Source organism: Protopterus annectens, chromosome 6.part0, assembly GCF_019279795.1.
Source record: "Protopterus annectens isolate FY-2018-M chromosome 6.part0, PAN1.0, whole genome shotgun sequence".
Taxonomy (NCBI): Eukaryota; Metazoa; Chordata; order Ceratodontiformes; family Protopteridae; genus Protopterus; species Protopterus annectens.
The window spans coordinates 621339494-621353484 of record NC_056737.1 but is presented as its reverse complement, the minus strand read 5'-3'; the positions used below and the strand labels follow the sequence as shown (position 1 = coordinate 621353484).

At 39.8% G+C, this 13991-nt stretch overlaps 1 protein-coding gene across 4 annotated transcripts in view; it reads left to right on the top strand.

Annotated features, from left to right (window-relative positions):
• CDKL1 (cyclin dependent kinase like 1) overlaps nt 1–13991 on the top strand; it is a 1528511-nt gene that overhangs the window by 1409217 nt on the left and 105303 nt on the right. For 2 of the 4 annotated variants that reach the window (XM_044074294.1, XM_044074293.1), the window contains exon 8: nt 13084–13239. The exons of 1 other annotated variant lie outside the window; for it this stretch is intronic. In XM_044074294.1, coding sequence (XP_043930229.1) covers nt 13084–13239 — 156 coding nt within the window. The remainder of the gene's footprint in view (nt 1–13083; nt 13240–13991) is intronic. One more of the 4 variants, XM_044074295.1, reaches the window with a different exon arrangement.

The following is a 13991-nucleotide window of genomic DNA, read 5'->3' as shown; positions in this document are numbered from 1 at the left end:
AATGTGGGGTGAAGCACCTAAAGGCTATCCCCTACCATCTCCAGACTAATGGTCTGGTTGAGAGGTTAAACTCTGCTCTAAAGACCATGCTACGGGAATTTGCAGACCAGTTTAAGAGGGGAGTAGGACAAATACTTGCCCCATCTGTTGTTTGCTTACAGAGAGGTGCTGCAGGAATCCACAGGTTTTTCACCATTTGAGTTGCTGTATTGGCATAGGGTGAGGGGACATCTAGGTCTGATTCGTGATGAGTGGGAGGGTGAGTGTGAATCCCACAAGGACTCTGTTGTGGCATATGTCCTAATCTCAGGACAAGGCTCAGGAAACCCATGGGCTTCGTCCAGGAGAACCTGGCAGAAGCCCAACAGCAGAAAAAGGTCTGGTATGACAGGAATGCTTGAGCTACAGAGTATGCCGTAGGGCAGCAGGTTATGGTTCTCATTCCTGTCAGACACAACAAGCAGCAGGCAGCTTGGGAGGGACCCTTCAAGGTGGTAAGGAAGGTCAGTGATGGTAACTACATGGTCTAACTGCTAGGCAGGGCACAAATTGTACCATGTTAACATGATGAAACCTTACCATGATAGGGAGGCCCTGGTGCTAAGTATTTGCAGTAAGAGGCAGGAGAAGTCTGAGGCAGGTCTGTGGTTACAGGGAGCCAGCCAGCAAAATCCCAAATTACTATGGTGGACCCTAGGATTGCAAGTATATGATATGATGGGGCAGCACTGTAATGAGGTCAGCAATGCAAAGGCAGCTGGACTCTCAAGATAGGGAATGGGGGTAAGGTATTCCAAGATAGACTCATCCATATCAAGCAACATTTCTCAAGGGCCACTTGAAAAACTAGCTTGAGTCTTCAACTTTTATTGTCCTGGGATTTCCAGGAATGTAAAAGGGTACTGCAGGACCTTTGAGCAGTGCCAAAAGGTAGGCAAGACAGGAGACAAGGTGAAAGCTCATTTGATGCCTTTGCCTGTGATTGAGGAGCCAGCACAGCTATCTGGAATTTTGTAACTAATTGTATGTCATTTGTGAATATCATGTTACAAATGTATTAGAACTGTATGTTAGGTGTATATCAAACTGCTGGTACAGAAGTGTGTGTTGAAAAGGTTTATGCAAGGTGCTTAAAATTTAACCACAGCATGCCCTACTGGAATAGAGCATAAATGTACCTGCACTAATGTAACTGTTTAGATGTATATATATTTAATAGTGGGAACTGGAATACAGAAGGTTAACTTCAGAAAAATAGCTGAAATTAAATTACTTTATGGCCATGCAATAAAAAGGTGTTATATTTCAGTTTCAGTGCAGCAGGAGACATAATGTCTGTACTAGAGAAGTTTTCTGTATTGTCATGTAAGTGTTTTATTATTTTATGACTTCCAGGATCTGCAAAGATCTGAAGAAAAGCCCCTGTGTACGTATTTTCACAGGTAGATGCTAAATACTGCTAGATTTCAGCAGTAGATGTTTTACCTGGGATAGAGTCAGATGACAAGAAATTATGTAATTCTGAAAGCTATCCCAACAGTAATATCTGAGATATTAATTTAAGAGCTCTCAGAGAGACTTGGCATTCTGTATTCTGTCTTTGACCTGACAACATCAGCTAGAGGAGCTGTTCACCACATCTGCCTTGCTGCTCTAATTATGTAAGTGTACTAGGGTAAAGTAATTCTCTTAGATATAGTCAGGAATATAGCAAAGCCTAGCTTAGATATTCTTTATTTATTTATTTGAGACTGTCCTGCAATGTTGTTTTAAATATTTCCTGTGATTTTGAACTCTGTTACTATAAATGTATATTGAGTATTGTCTTATTTTATTAATTATTATTAAATATATTTAAACCTTTCATTGGGGCTAGTCTGTCTAGAGATGTTTAAGTTCTGAGAGTACTGGCTTATTTATTTGGTGACACTGTGTAAGCCACTCCTAATAGCCTTGCTCTTGGTCAAACTACCATTTGTATTGATAGTAACATTACACACTAAGATTGGACACTTTGTTAAACGCCTTAAAGTAGCTGATAAGGAGCTGGCCAATGGCAGTAATAACTACCTTATAGTCTGGGAAGAAGGGGGCATAGCTAGTAAACCTTTGCCAGCCTTTCCCTGGTGTGTGTGTGTGTGTGTGTGTGTGTGTGTGTGTGTGTGTGTGTGTGTGTGTGTGTGTATGTAAAAGAAATCTCCAAGTGTGTGTGTGTCAGCTACTTGCGCAGGGACACGAAGCACTGGTTGGACAGAGATGGTGCTGGAGGTGTTGGCTTGGCCACTCAGCGGAGATCTCAGCTCTATAGCTGTGCCAGTGGGGAGTCTTATTGGGGATCTGGAGAGGGAGTGAAAAACCAACCCCAGACTGACTGTGGTCTCTGTGTGCTCTTAAGGGAAATTTCACTTGATGCAGAGAGCTGCATCTGGAAATACTGTGTGTGTTCCTGTTATCTTCCCAATGTACATTCCCCCACTGGTGCTTGTGGTGAGGATTGAGGCTCCTTGATTACTGGGCTTGTGGTGAGGTGTCACAGTGAGGAATATTAAATCTTTACTCCACAAGTCATTTTTTAACCTCCCTAAGAAATCCCAAGAATCAGTAACTAAGTATGAGACCACATTGTAGATAGATTTCATCCAGTCATCAATATGTACTGCCAGGGGATAGGTTTTAAACCCTTGGGCAGTTACTTTGGGTCTAAGGGAGGTTTAACTATAATATTTTGGATTTTGGGGATGCCAAACATAGTTGGAACAATTGGATTTTCCATCTTTAAAAAATTGTAAGTCTCTAAAGTGATTCTTTGATCAATCAAAAATTCCTCTAAATATGACTCAGTCCTCTGATGGGCAATCTTCACTTCATTCCTTAATACTGATGAATAAGTTTCAGTATCATTAAGTATAGTAGACATCACATTTGAGTATTCCAAGAAATCATAAAGGACAGTGCCACCACACTTATCTGGTTTCATTATACAGGTAGACTTGTCATACTGTAATGAATCAAGTAAGAGTCTTTCATTTTATTTAGGTTGGTACAACATGTATAATTGTTACTATTGGCCTGTAATTTGTAAATGTCCTTAATAACTGCTTTCTCAAAAACATTGATTATATGGTATAATAGTGGATTAAAAATGCTTTGATTCTTAACCGTATCTGCCCTGTTATTGGTGTAAGTTTGCCCACTACTTTTTGTCATTAAAAATACTGTTAAATTCAGTTTTCTAGTGAAAAGCTTAACCTCTGCCAAGGAGTCAGAGTTGTTTTAATGTGTACTATGTCTTTAAATACATTGGTTCTAATTAATAAAGTTTATATAAAGGACTCATTGGTGGTTTTGGTTATTCTGATGTAGTCCTGCTGGTGTAAGGATGAAAGCACTAAATAAAGTAATTTGGGTTTATAGAGAATCATTTGGACCCTGGCTCGTAGCATTACTGTCTTATTTGTTTGTTATGAAAGAGACAGATGTCAGTTACATCTTGAAAGAGCAACTTCAATACAGTATAGCAGAGACAAACCTAAATTAAATGTAATAGTGTTACAATAACCTAATGCCCTTTGTCATAATTATATCATCTTAAGATATAACATCCACAACCGACAAGAAGTCTCAGTGGACACCTAATAGTGACCAGTGTTTATACAGATTATACTGATGATCGTGTGTTGGCTATAATGTATTGATTTTTCTGTAAAAAGTACTGAGGTAGAAGAGGAAAATGTATTATAAAACACTTTGTGCAGAGCTTTTTGATTTTGTTTGCTGCCTACTTCACCTTTGGATGTTTTAAATTGAGACTGCTGTGTTTCCATACTTGGATTTATTTTGCCTGCTGTTTGCTGCCTATTTTACCTGTGAATATTTTGAACTATTAGTGCATGTTTCCACACTGGTGCCTTTCTCAGCACTTAGTTTTGATGTCTGGCTGCTAGTGTGGTTTGTCTGCTGGTGGAATTTTTGTGTTTTATATTTTTATATTATAAAACACTTTATATACAGTCATTCTTAGGACCTGTTTTTACTGTGCAGAACCTCGCTCGCTCTCTCTGCCATTCTCCTTTTGCTCTTTCTCTTAAATGTATGTTATTTTTGCCTGTATCTGGCCAGTATTTATACATGGACTGCATTTAACTTGCATTCTTAACTTTTAGTTTGCTTTGTAGATATTTGTAACAGAATGCAGTCTGTAACAAAATAGTGAAAAAGACCTTTGTATAACATGTATGACCCTTATTTCCAGTTGGGTATTAAAGAACCATCCTGCGATGTAGAGTCCCCCTAAGTGGTTCTCAAATGCTTCCAACAGAACTACCACAAACTGCTTCTCTCAGTAATACATGTTGTTTTTTAGCCATAGTACATTCCATTCATCATCATCAGTCCCCTTTTTTCCATTTTTCTACTTGGGCTAAGGGTGTCATGTTAACTATCATCCTCTCTCTCAATTCAGTGCCACACTCCTACCTTCTTCAATGCTCATACCTGACTGTTGCAAATCTCTCACACAATTCAGCCACTTCTTTGCTGCATGCCTCATTTTTCTTACCTTCTTCCTGTCTGTCTCAAATCATCTTCACCAGATTGTCTTCTGCTTTTCTGCACATGTGCCCAAACCATTGTAATCTGTTTTCTTTGACTTTTTCTGCAACTGGAGCTACTCTGGCTTCTGCTCTTACGTCCTCATTTCTTCATCTGTCCCACAGTGTGCATCCAACCACCCTTCTCAGGCACTTCATTTCCATCATCTCTAGCTTTCTCATCTGCTCTGCCTTTACTGCCCAGATTTCTGTACCATACAATAGTAATGGTTGCACCACTGTTTTGTACACCTTACGTTTCAGCTTCTTTGGCATTCTTCTGTCATATACTACACCTGACATTCTGTGCCAGTTGGCTGCAGCCTCTCTGATTTTAGCTTTGACTTCTTCATTCAGATTTCCCTTCTTTCAACCACACCTCCCAGATAATTGAAGCTATTAACCTGTTCCACTGTCTTCCCTTCTACCTCAATTCTCAGCTTCTTCTGATTTCCCCACTTTGCTGCCATTACCATTGTCTTATCTCTACTTAGTTTCATCCCATGTGCCTTCAATTTTGCATACCATTCCCGTATCCTTTGCTGACGTTCTTGCTCAGAGTCTGCCTGTAATGCCATAGCATCTGCGTACAGCAACTTTGTTGATCTCTCCCCTCCGACCTGTTTGCTAGTGTAGTCCATCACCAGTATGAACAGCAGTGAGCTCAGAGCTGAACTCTGGTGCACACCCACTCTCATTGGGAACCCCTCTGTGAGACTGAACACTGTTCGTACTTGAGTCATTGAGCCCTTGTCGATAGCTGCACTAATTCTACCAATGTTCATGGGACTTCGAACCACCGCAGTACTGCCCAAATCAGCTTTCTTGGGACCTTGTCATATGCTTTCTCCAAGTCTAAGAATGCCCAGTTGGACTCTTTCCTCATCTCTAACTTCTCAACTGTCTTTCTCATTGCAAACATCAGGTCAGTTGTAATTTAAATCTGAACTGCTCATCTCCCATCTTACTTTCTATTACTCTGTATATCCGTTTATCAGTCAACCTATCCAGAACTTTCATGCAATGTGACAGGAGATTGCTACCTCTGTACTCCCCAGAGTTGTGGATGTCCCCTTTGTTCTTGTACACTGGCATGAGTATGATTATTCTCCAGTCATCTGGGATATGCCTTTCTCTCCATGCTGCTATGAATACTCTCAGGAGTCATTTCTACTCTTTCTCACTCAGCATCGTTACCATATCTGCTGTGACCTCATCTGATCCTGCTGCTTTCTCTGTCTTCATTTTCCTAAATGCTATTCTTACTTCTTCTAGGGTGGACTCCTTTTCTCTCATTGTAGGCTGTGTCTGTGGAAGTACTGTTTCTGTGGTGTTTTCTTAATTCAGAAGCTGCTGGAAGTACTCATTCTGTCTGCATTTGATGTCCTGATGATGAGCAGATTGTTGGTGGCATCCCTTGTAAAGGGTGTCTGACTGTCATCTTTATCTTTCTGTCTTTGTCTTGCAACCTGATATAGTTTTTTTGTGCCATCTATTGAGTCACTTTCTAGAAGCTGGTAAAGTGTCTCTGACGCCCTGTTCTTTGCATTGCAACTCCTTTCTTGGTTCTTTGTTAGCCAATCAATATTCCTTCCTAGCCTGGTCCGTCTTTTCTATCTCCCAATCTTCCTGCACTTTCTTTGTTTTGATGACTTCCTGGACTAATGTATTCTACCACCAGCTGTCTTTATTGTAGATCAGTATGTATGTATACCTTTAAGAAGCTTTCCATGGGCTTACACATGTGCATTCCAGACTGCCACTTTGTAGAGAGCTGTTGAGATGTAACCATGCACATGTGTAATGGTCTATCAGCTAATCAGTTTGTTTATATTTTATGCTGCTGCTATCCATCCTGATGTGTTTGTATATAATAAAGCATACTACCCCGCCTGTTCATCTTGAATCATAACACAGGATGAGCGACATGGTGTCAGAAGTGGGATCCAGAATCAAGACCAAGATGCACTCAATTAATGTTGGAGGAATATAGAGAAATGAATCATCCCTACTGCACGTACAACTCACAAAAACAGGTCAGAAATTAATTCCAGGTACTAAAACTTGCTTAAATGATTTCTTACTTGAAGAATATAAAATGATGCACTCAGAAGGCTCAAAACGATATTCTAGTTAAATGAAATGTCCGAAACTGTGACATATTGATAGAAATATACAAAATAGTTATGAAAATGTTTGAAATAATGGCCAAATCGCATAAAATGTATAAAATAAGGAAAAGATTGCATTTTTCGCAATGTGTTACTTTTTAAAATTAATTAAAGCTGTTCAAGACATCCGAAGTATGCAAAATGTTTGCAAGTTTGTGCAGTATTACAGTGCAGTTATTTCTCAAAATACAGCCATTTCAAAACATATTTTGCAAAGTACAGTATTTCAAAGAGTTTATTTTGCATTTGAATGTTATTTCAAGTACCTGGTGTGTGTGCCTGTTCGTATATAATTACAAAGGCCATATTGGCAGTGTGTTTAAGCATATTTTGTTGGCATGGCTGATCACGGACCAGCTCCACTTGTATTTGATAATAATATTGCAGAGAATTGGAGAGTGTTTGAGCAAGAGTATGATATTTTCATACAAGCTGCATTTTCTGATAAAGATGTACATACAAAGGCATTTATTCTGCTTAATTTAACTGGTTCAGAAGCCATAGAAAGAGAGCATTAATTTGTGTATGCACCTGCTGTGCTTGCAGGAGAGGATGAAACCATCATATAGTGGTACTGGCTGCAACAAGTGAAGACCCCAGTGCTTAAAATGTAAATTTAGAGAAATGTCTAACCCCCAAATGAATATTACAATGGAAAGGCATTTGTTTTCCACAAGGGATCAAAGCTTTGTGAAACTTTTGCAGCATATATAACTGACTTGAGAAATAAAGTTAAAACATGCAGATTTGGTGATTTAAAGGATGACTTGATAAAAGATACACTTGTGTGTCGTACTAAAGATGATGCTGTGAAATAATTTTACTTCCTGATAGTGATTTAACTTTAAATAAGGCCACTGAGATTTGTCAGATATATGAGCTCAGAGAAAAGCACACAAATATGCTTACAAATGAGAATTGCATGGTTCCAGTATCTTCTAAAGCTAATGTTGATAGTATGCAGCACATGGTTAAAAAAAACAGGCCCAAGCACATGGCAGCAACTGTGAGTTGTGCAGCAGTCCCTGGTAAACCCTGTAGCTTTCTAGCAAATTCCAGAGCAAGCACAGTCTCAGTGAATTACAAGGGTGAGCCAGCAAAGTCAAAGCATGTTCCCTCACCTAGCCTCATAGTCAACTGTCATAACTGTGTTGGTAATCATGTGTCTAAAAGAGAAAAGTGCTTAGCTTTTGGTCAGCAATGCCACAGATGTTAATTTACCATGTAAGCATGAAAGATCACTGTTCTAATTTCACCCAGTCTGTTTTCTCCACATATGCTGATCTTTTTTAAGACAAACTAGGCAAACACCCATTTGTGTACTCCATGAAGTGAGACCCTGAAATCAGCCTGGAAAGTTCCAGTAGCTACGCAGAGCAGAGTCAAAGCTGAGCTAGATAAAATGGTGCAGCAAGGTGTGATTTGTCCAGTTGATGAACCAACTGAATGGGTATCTTCCATGGTAGTAGCTCATAAGAAAAGCTCAGATGATATCAGAATATGTATTGATCCAAGAGATATGAACAAAGCACTGAAAAGACCTCATCATCCAATGTGTACAGTCAAAGAAGTCACTGCTGATATGCCAAATACCACTGTATTTTTCTGTTTTGGATGCAAAGAGTTTATTTTGGCAAATTTTGCTTGACCGAAAATCTTCATTCATTGCTAACCACATTCAGTACTCCTTTTGGCAGGTACAGATTTTTGAGAATGCCATTTGGGATAAATTCTACCAGTGAAGTCTTCCAGAGCGCCATGGAATAAATTTTTTCTGGATATCCATGTGCTTTTATAATAGATGATATTCTAATAGGAGGTATTGGTGAAGCTGAGCATGACAGAAACGTCTGGAAAGAGCATGTGAAGTGACTCTTAAGCTGAATCCTCAGATGTGCAAATTCAGACTATGAGAAGTTACTTATGTCGGTCATTTGTTTACCAGTTCAGGCTTAAGAGCAGATCCTTCCAACAAACAGCAATTCTTGAGATGTCAGCTCCAGAGAATGTTTACGCCCTACGTTTTTTTGGCATGGTTATCTACCTAGGCAAGTTCATTCCAGACATGAGTGAACTTTCAGCACCGCTCAGTTGACACACAAAGATGTATCCTGGTCCTGGTTAGAACAACACCAAAGAGCATTTGATGTCCTGAAACAGAAAATTGCCAGTCCACCAACTCTCAGATACTATGATGTTAATAAACCAGTAACTCTTTCTTGTGATGCTTCGAAATTTGGTCTTGGTGCAGTCATTCTTCAAGAGTGTAGACCAGTAGCCTATGCGTCCAGAACTCTAACCCAAACTGAGATGCAGTATGCGCAGATAGAGAAAGAACTTTTGGCAATTATGTTTGCATGTTCGAAGTTCCATGATTATATTTATGGCCACCCAATTCGAATCGAAACAGATCACTAACCTCTAGTCACTATTTTGAGAAATCCTATGCATACAGCTCCTGCCAGAATGCCAACACATGATGTTGAAAAGTATATTTTCAGTCTTGTCTGCACAAAAGACAAACAACTTTATCTTGCTGATATTTTCCAGATCAACCAGAATTACCACTGAACAGCATGAAAATGAGCAACTTGATTTTGAAGCCATGGAAGTGAGAAATTTTTCTTCCACACGTCTTGATGAGCTTAGAAGTCACACAGCCTCAGATCCGATTCTTCAGAAGCTGAACCACTTTATCAGTTAAGGATGGTCATCAAAGCAATCTTGTTTACCTCATGACCTGCAACCATATTTTCCTTACAGAGATGAGATTTTGTTTGACAATGGTATCATCATGAAAGGTCCAAAAGTGATTGTTTCAAAATCTTTACAACAAGAGTACATTACCATCTTGCATCGTAGCCACCCAGGAACTGATTCTACTAAAAGAAGGGTGAGAGGACTAGTATTTTGGCCTTTTATGTCAAAGGATATTAAGAGAGTACTTTCATCTTGTTCTGTATGTAATAGTACTAAGCCACATCAACATAAACACTTCATCTAAACCAGATTCCTGAACTACCTTCCTTGGTCGACAGTAGCTACAGATATTTTCGAATGGAATGGTCAACATTACTTGGTGTTAGTACTCTTATTCATATTGGTTCGAGATTGACCTACTTCCTAATGCAGCATCCAGTAATGTCATTACTAAGTTGAATCGTCATTTTGCAGTCCATGGTAGTACACACAAAGCTATTTCTGACAGTGGTACACAGTTTACATGCCAGCAGTTCAAGAGATTTGCTGAAGAGTGGGACTTTATTCATGTTACGAGTAGCCCTGTGCACCCACAGTCAAATGGTTTGGCAGAAACGTGCAGTTCAAAGTATGAAACAGTTATTAGAGAAGTCGAAACAAGACAATAATGATGTTCTTCTGAATCTCCTGAATCTAATAAATATTCGTCATGATAAACATCTTGGTTCACCTGCACAAAGGCTTTTGTCTAGACAAACCAGAACCACACTACCAATCAGTAGCAATCTGTTGGTTCCCTGAGCTAAGAACAACAAAGCAGCAAGAGCTCAACTCATGAAAAGGCGTTTGTCCCAGAAGTCCCATTATGATAAGTCCAGTAAACTGCTCAGTTCATTACGTGAAGGGGAGATAGTGAGGATGCAGACATCCAAAGGTTTTGATCGGATTGGAATCATGAAAAGTGTATGTCCAGAGCTGAGATTGTACATTGTGGAATCACAAGGAATTGAATTTAGGTGGAATCAGAAACATTTAGTACCAGTGTCCGAGCCTGTATTGCAGCATCTTGCCTGTGAAAAATATTCTAGATCACAAGAGTGAGTTATTCAGTGTACCAGTACCAGAGGACATTTCAGCAAATATCCATGTTCCTGAGAAGATTCCCAAAACTCTGGAAACAGACTGCTCACCAATGACTGTCCCTGTTGTTAAACCCAGTCCTAATTGGTATATCACTAGATCAGGTCACATTTCCAGACCACTTTCCAGATACACGGCAACTTGGACATGAACATGGTGTTTATTTCTCACTGTCTGTATAATTGCTTGTCTTTTTCAGATGTCATTTTATTGTGGGTAATTCACTAAAGAGGGAGTATGTAGATCAGTATGTATGTGTACCTTTAAGAAGCTTTCCATGGGCTTACACGTGTATAAATACTGAGCACGTGAGAGCCAGACTGCCATTTTGTAGAGAGCTGTTGAGATGTAAGCATGCATGTATGTAATGGTTTGTCAGAGTCCATTTACATTTTATGTTTCTGCTCTTCATCCTGATGTGTTTCTATATAATAAAGCATATAAATGAACTACCCCGCCTATTCATCCTGAATGATAACATAGGACGAGCGACACTTATGTGCCTTATTTCCATACCTGGCTTGGCCACATATCTATTCTGTAGTCCTCACACATGCTGTTTTGAGGTGCTGCCATTCTTCTTCAACTCCACTTATTTCCTCCTCTTCTTTGGGTTCCAGACCCCTGAGTAATTCCTTGAACTGTTGTACTTTCTCTCCAGTCAACTTCCATATCTTCAGCCTTGTCTCTGTTGACCTTAGAGCCTTCTCTGACCATTCCTTGCACCTGATTGTGGCAGTCAGTGGTTTATGCTGTGGACAGATTGTTTCACTGGGGGTGACTTTGCAGTCACTGATTCTACCTCTGTGCCCTTTCTTTAATAGGAGAAAGTCCATCTGAGTTGCGTCGGCCACTCTTATATGTGATCTTGTAATTATTTCTCTTTCTTTACCATGTGTTGGCTACTATCAACTCAATTGCCAGACAGAAGTCTAGAATGGCCTCTCCTTCTTTATTCCTGTTGCACCACCTACGTGGACCAAGGCAGTCCTCATATCCTGTTCTCTGTCCCGATATGTGTATTCAAGTCATCCATTGTCAACATCAGTTACTGTTGTCCTGCTGTATCTAGTAGGTCCTGCAACTGTTGTATGAATCCACACTTTTCCTTACTATTAAAACTCTGCTGTGGGGCATAGGCTGAGATTATGAATACTACCCTATCATTACACTGGAGTCTGATTGCTACAAGTCTATCACTAATTCTGATGATATCTCTCACTGCCTTCTTAAGCCTTTCTCTTACCACAGTTCCCTCACCATTTCTAACCTGTCCTCCTCCTGAGTAGTAGATTCTGGATCCCAAGCCAAGGGTCCTTGCTGCACTGTCCTTCCATCTTGTCTCTTGAATACATAGAATGTCCAGCCTCCTCTGTACCATCATGTCATCCACTTCAAAGCTTCATCTTGTCAGTGAACCTACATTGAGTGTAGCAATTCTTAGTTCATGTTTGGCATTGGTTTTATATCCAGCTTTTCACTCAACAGAGACATCCCCAGTAACACAGGCTTGGCAACTGGACACCAGCCAGCCAATAGCTTAATGACCTTAAGGCTGCTGGGCTTTATGGTGGGCACACACTGGCCAATAGGGGTACATACACCCCTCCCGCCATTAGCTTGGGTCCCTGGTGTAGGTCAGAGTAGGCCGGGTCCTCAACCAACTTATCAGAAGCAAAATACTCATGCCCATTTGGCGACATTAGTCAATATGACCAAACTACCTAGAGACATATTTTACACTGTCAAGTGGCTAGCCCTACCATGGCACACAGTCTGTGATCTGTGTTCTCCTATCTTGGGGATACTGCACACCACAGTAGATACCCAAAGCAGTTGTTCTGTACAATTCATCCCCCTGTAAGGAACCATGTAGAGTCTCTGCTGCTGCCCACAGCTCCATTCTGTGGTGAGTTTCAGATGGAAGCACTCAGCATGTTTTTCGGAGGTGGAAAGAACCCTAAAGAGACACAGGGAGAACATGCAAACTCAGGATCAAACCTTGTGCATTGGAGGCAAAGAGCTTAACCATTAAGGCAACTGTTTTTAAATGAGGAGTTGTACAATTGTATTGAAGTGAGTAAAGGGTGGAAGTGTAAGTGAAATTTCTGCCTATGCTTGTTTTAGATAAATGTGCTTTATGCAGTAATTAGCAGGTACTTAATAGTGGCTAAAAGTTCTTTTATAGCACTTTAGTGCATTTAAGCTGTCAATATTGCATTGTTTTTTTCTTTTGACTAAAATATCATGATGACGATGCTGCCTTAGCTTCCCTTTCATCTGAAATACCGAAAATATGAGGAATGTTGAATGTTACAACTCTATATGCCTTAGACTTTTAAAATGTGATACAAAATAAACATATCTGAATAAGGGTCTGCACAAACTACAGCTCATGTAACTTTAATAAATTAAGTGTAAAACAAGTTCTAGTGTTCAGTCATAAATAAATATAAATATATTTTTTTGGTATACATTCACAGGGATGTCTTCATATGGATCCTTCCAGTCGATTAACTTGTGAGCAGTTATTAGAACACCCCTACTTTGACTCATTTAATGAAGATGGAGACTTAGAAAGGGAGCAAGAAAGGATAGCTAAGAAACGAGGAAGGCAAACTCGGAAACAACTGCCAGGGGTAAGATGTCTCTAGAGAATGAAAAGCTAAAGAAACATGGATATATAGAAACTTAAGTGGTTTGCATGTGCATCCTAATTGTTTTAGGAGATCATGATACCTTTTCTTTGCATAAAAATGGCAGTGCAAAATTCTAAACTTTGCATCCAGATTTTCTGTGATCATGTATATGTTCCAGAATCAGCTTGCAGGTTCAGACAAACATCCTCCTCTTGTACCAATGATCTAGGTTTAGAAGACTACTCAGGTGCCAGAAGGATGGACTATGGTAGAGATGAGGATCATCTATGTAAAGGGTAACTATCACTCATCAGAGAAGGTGCATGAACTAAATCAACAACAGGCTCACTCTCTCAATGAGGCCAGGAGTTAATCATTGGTTTGGATTCTGCAGCTGTTAAGAACCCACATGCCATCTCCTCAAGGATTGCCTGTGTGGAGCACATATTTGCTATCTACATAGACACAGTGAATGTATATTCATTTGGGAATATGTCCAGCTTTCTACAACATTATGTCCTGTATAGCCCAACTGCCACTTCATACCCTGTTGGTCTCTTAGTCAGGATGTCAGAATGCAAAACTCTGGTAGATAGTAGGAATTGTATAGTTGCATCAAGCAGCACTTAGCCCACCCTCTCTTTAACTTGTTTAGACTTAATATTTCCACTGGTTCTGTCCTTCACAAATGGAAAATGGCCATTATAATATTGCTACACAAGGGTGACCCTAGAACTAATCCCCAAAAATTA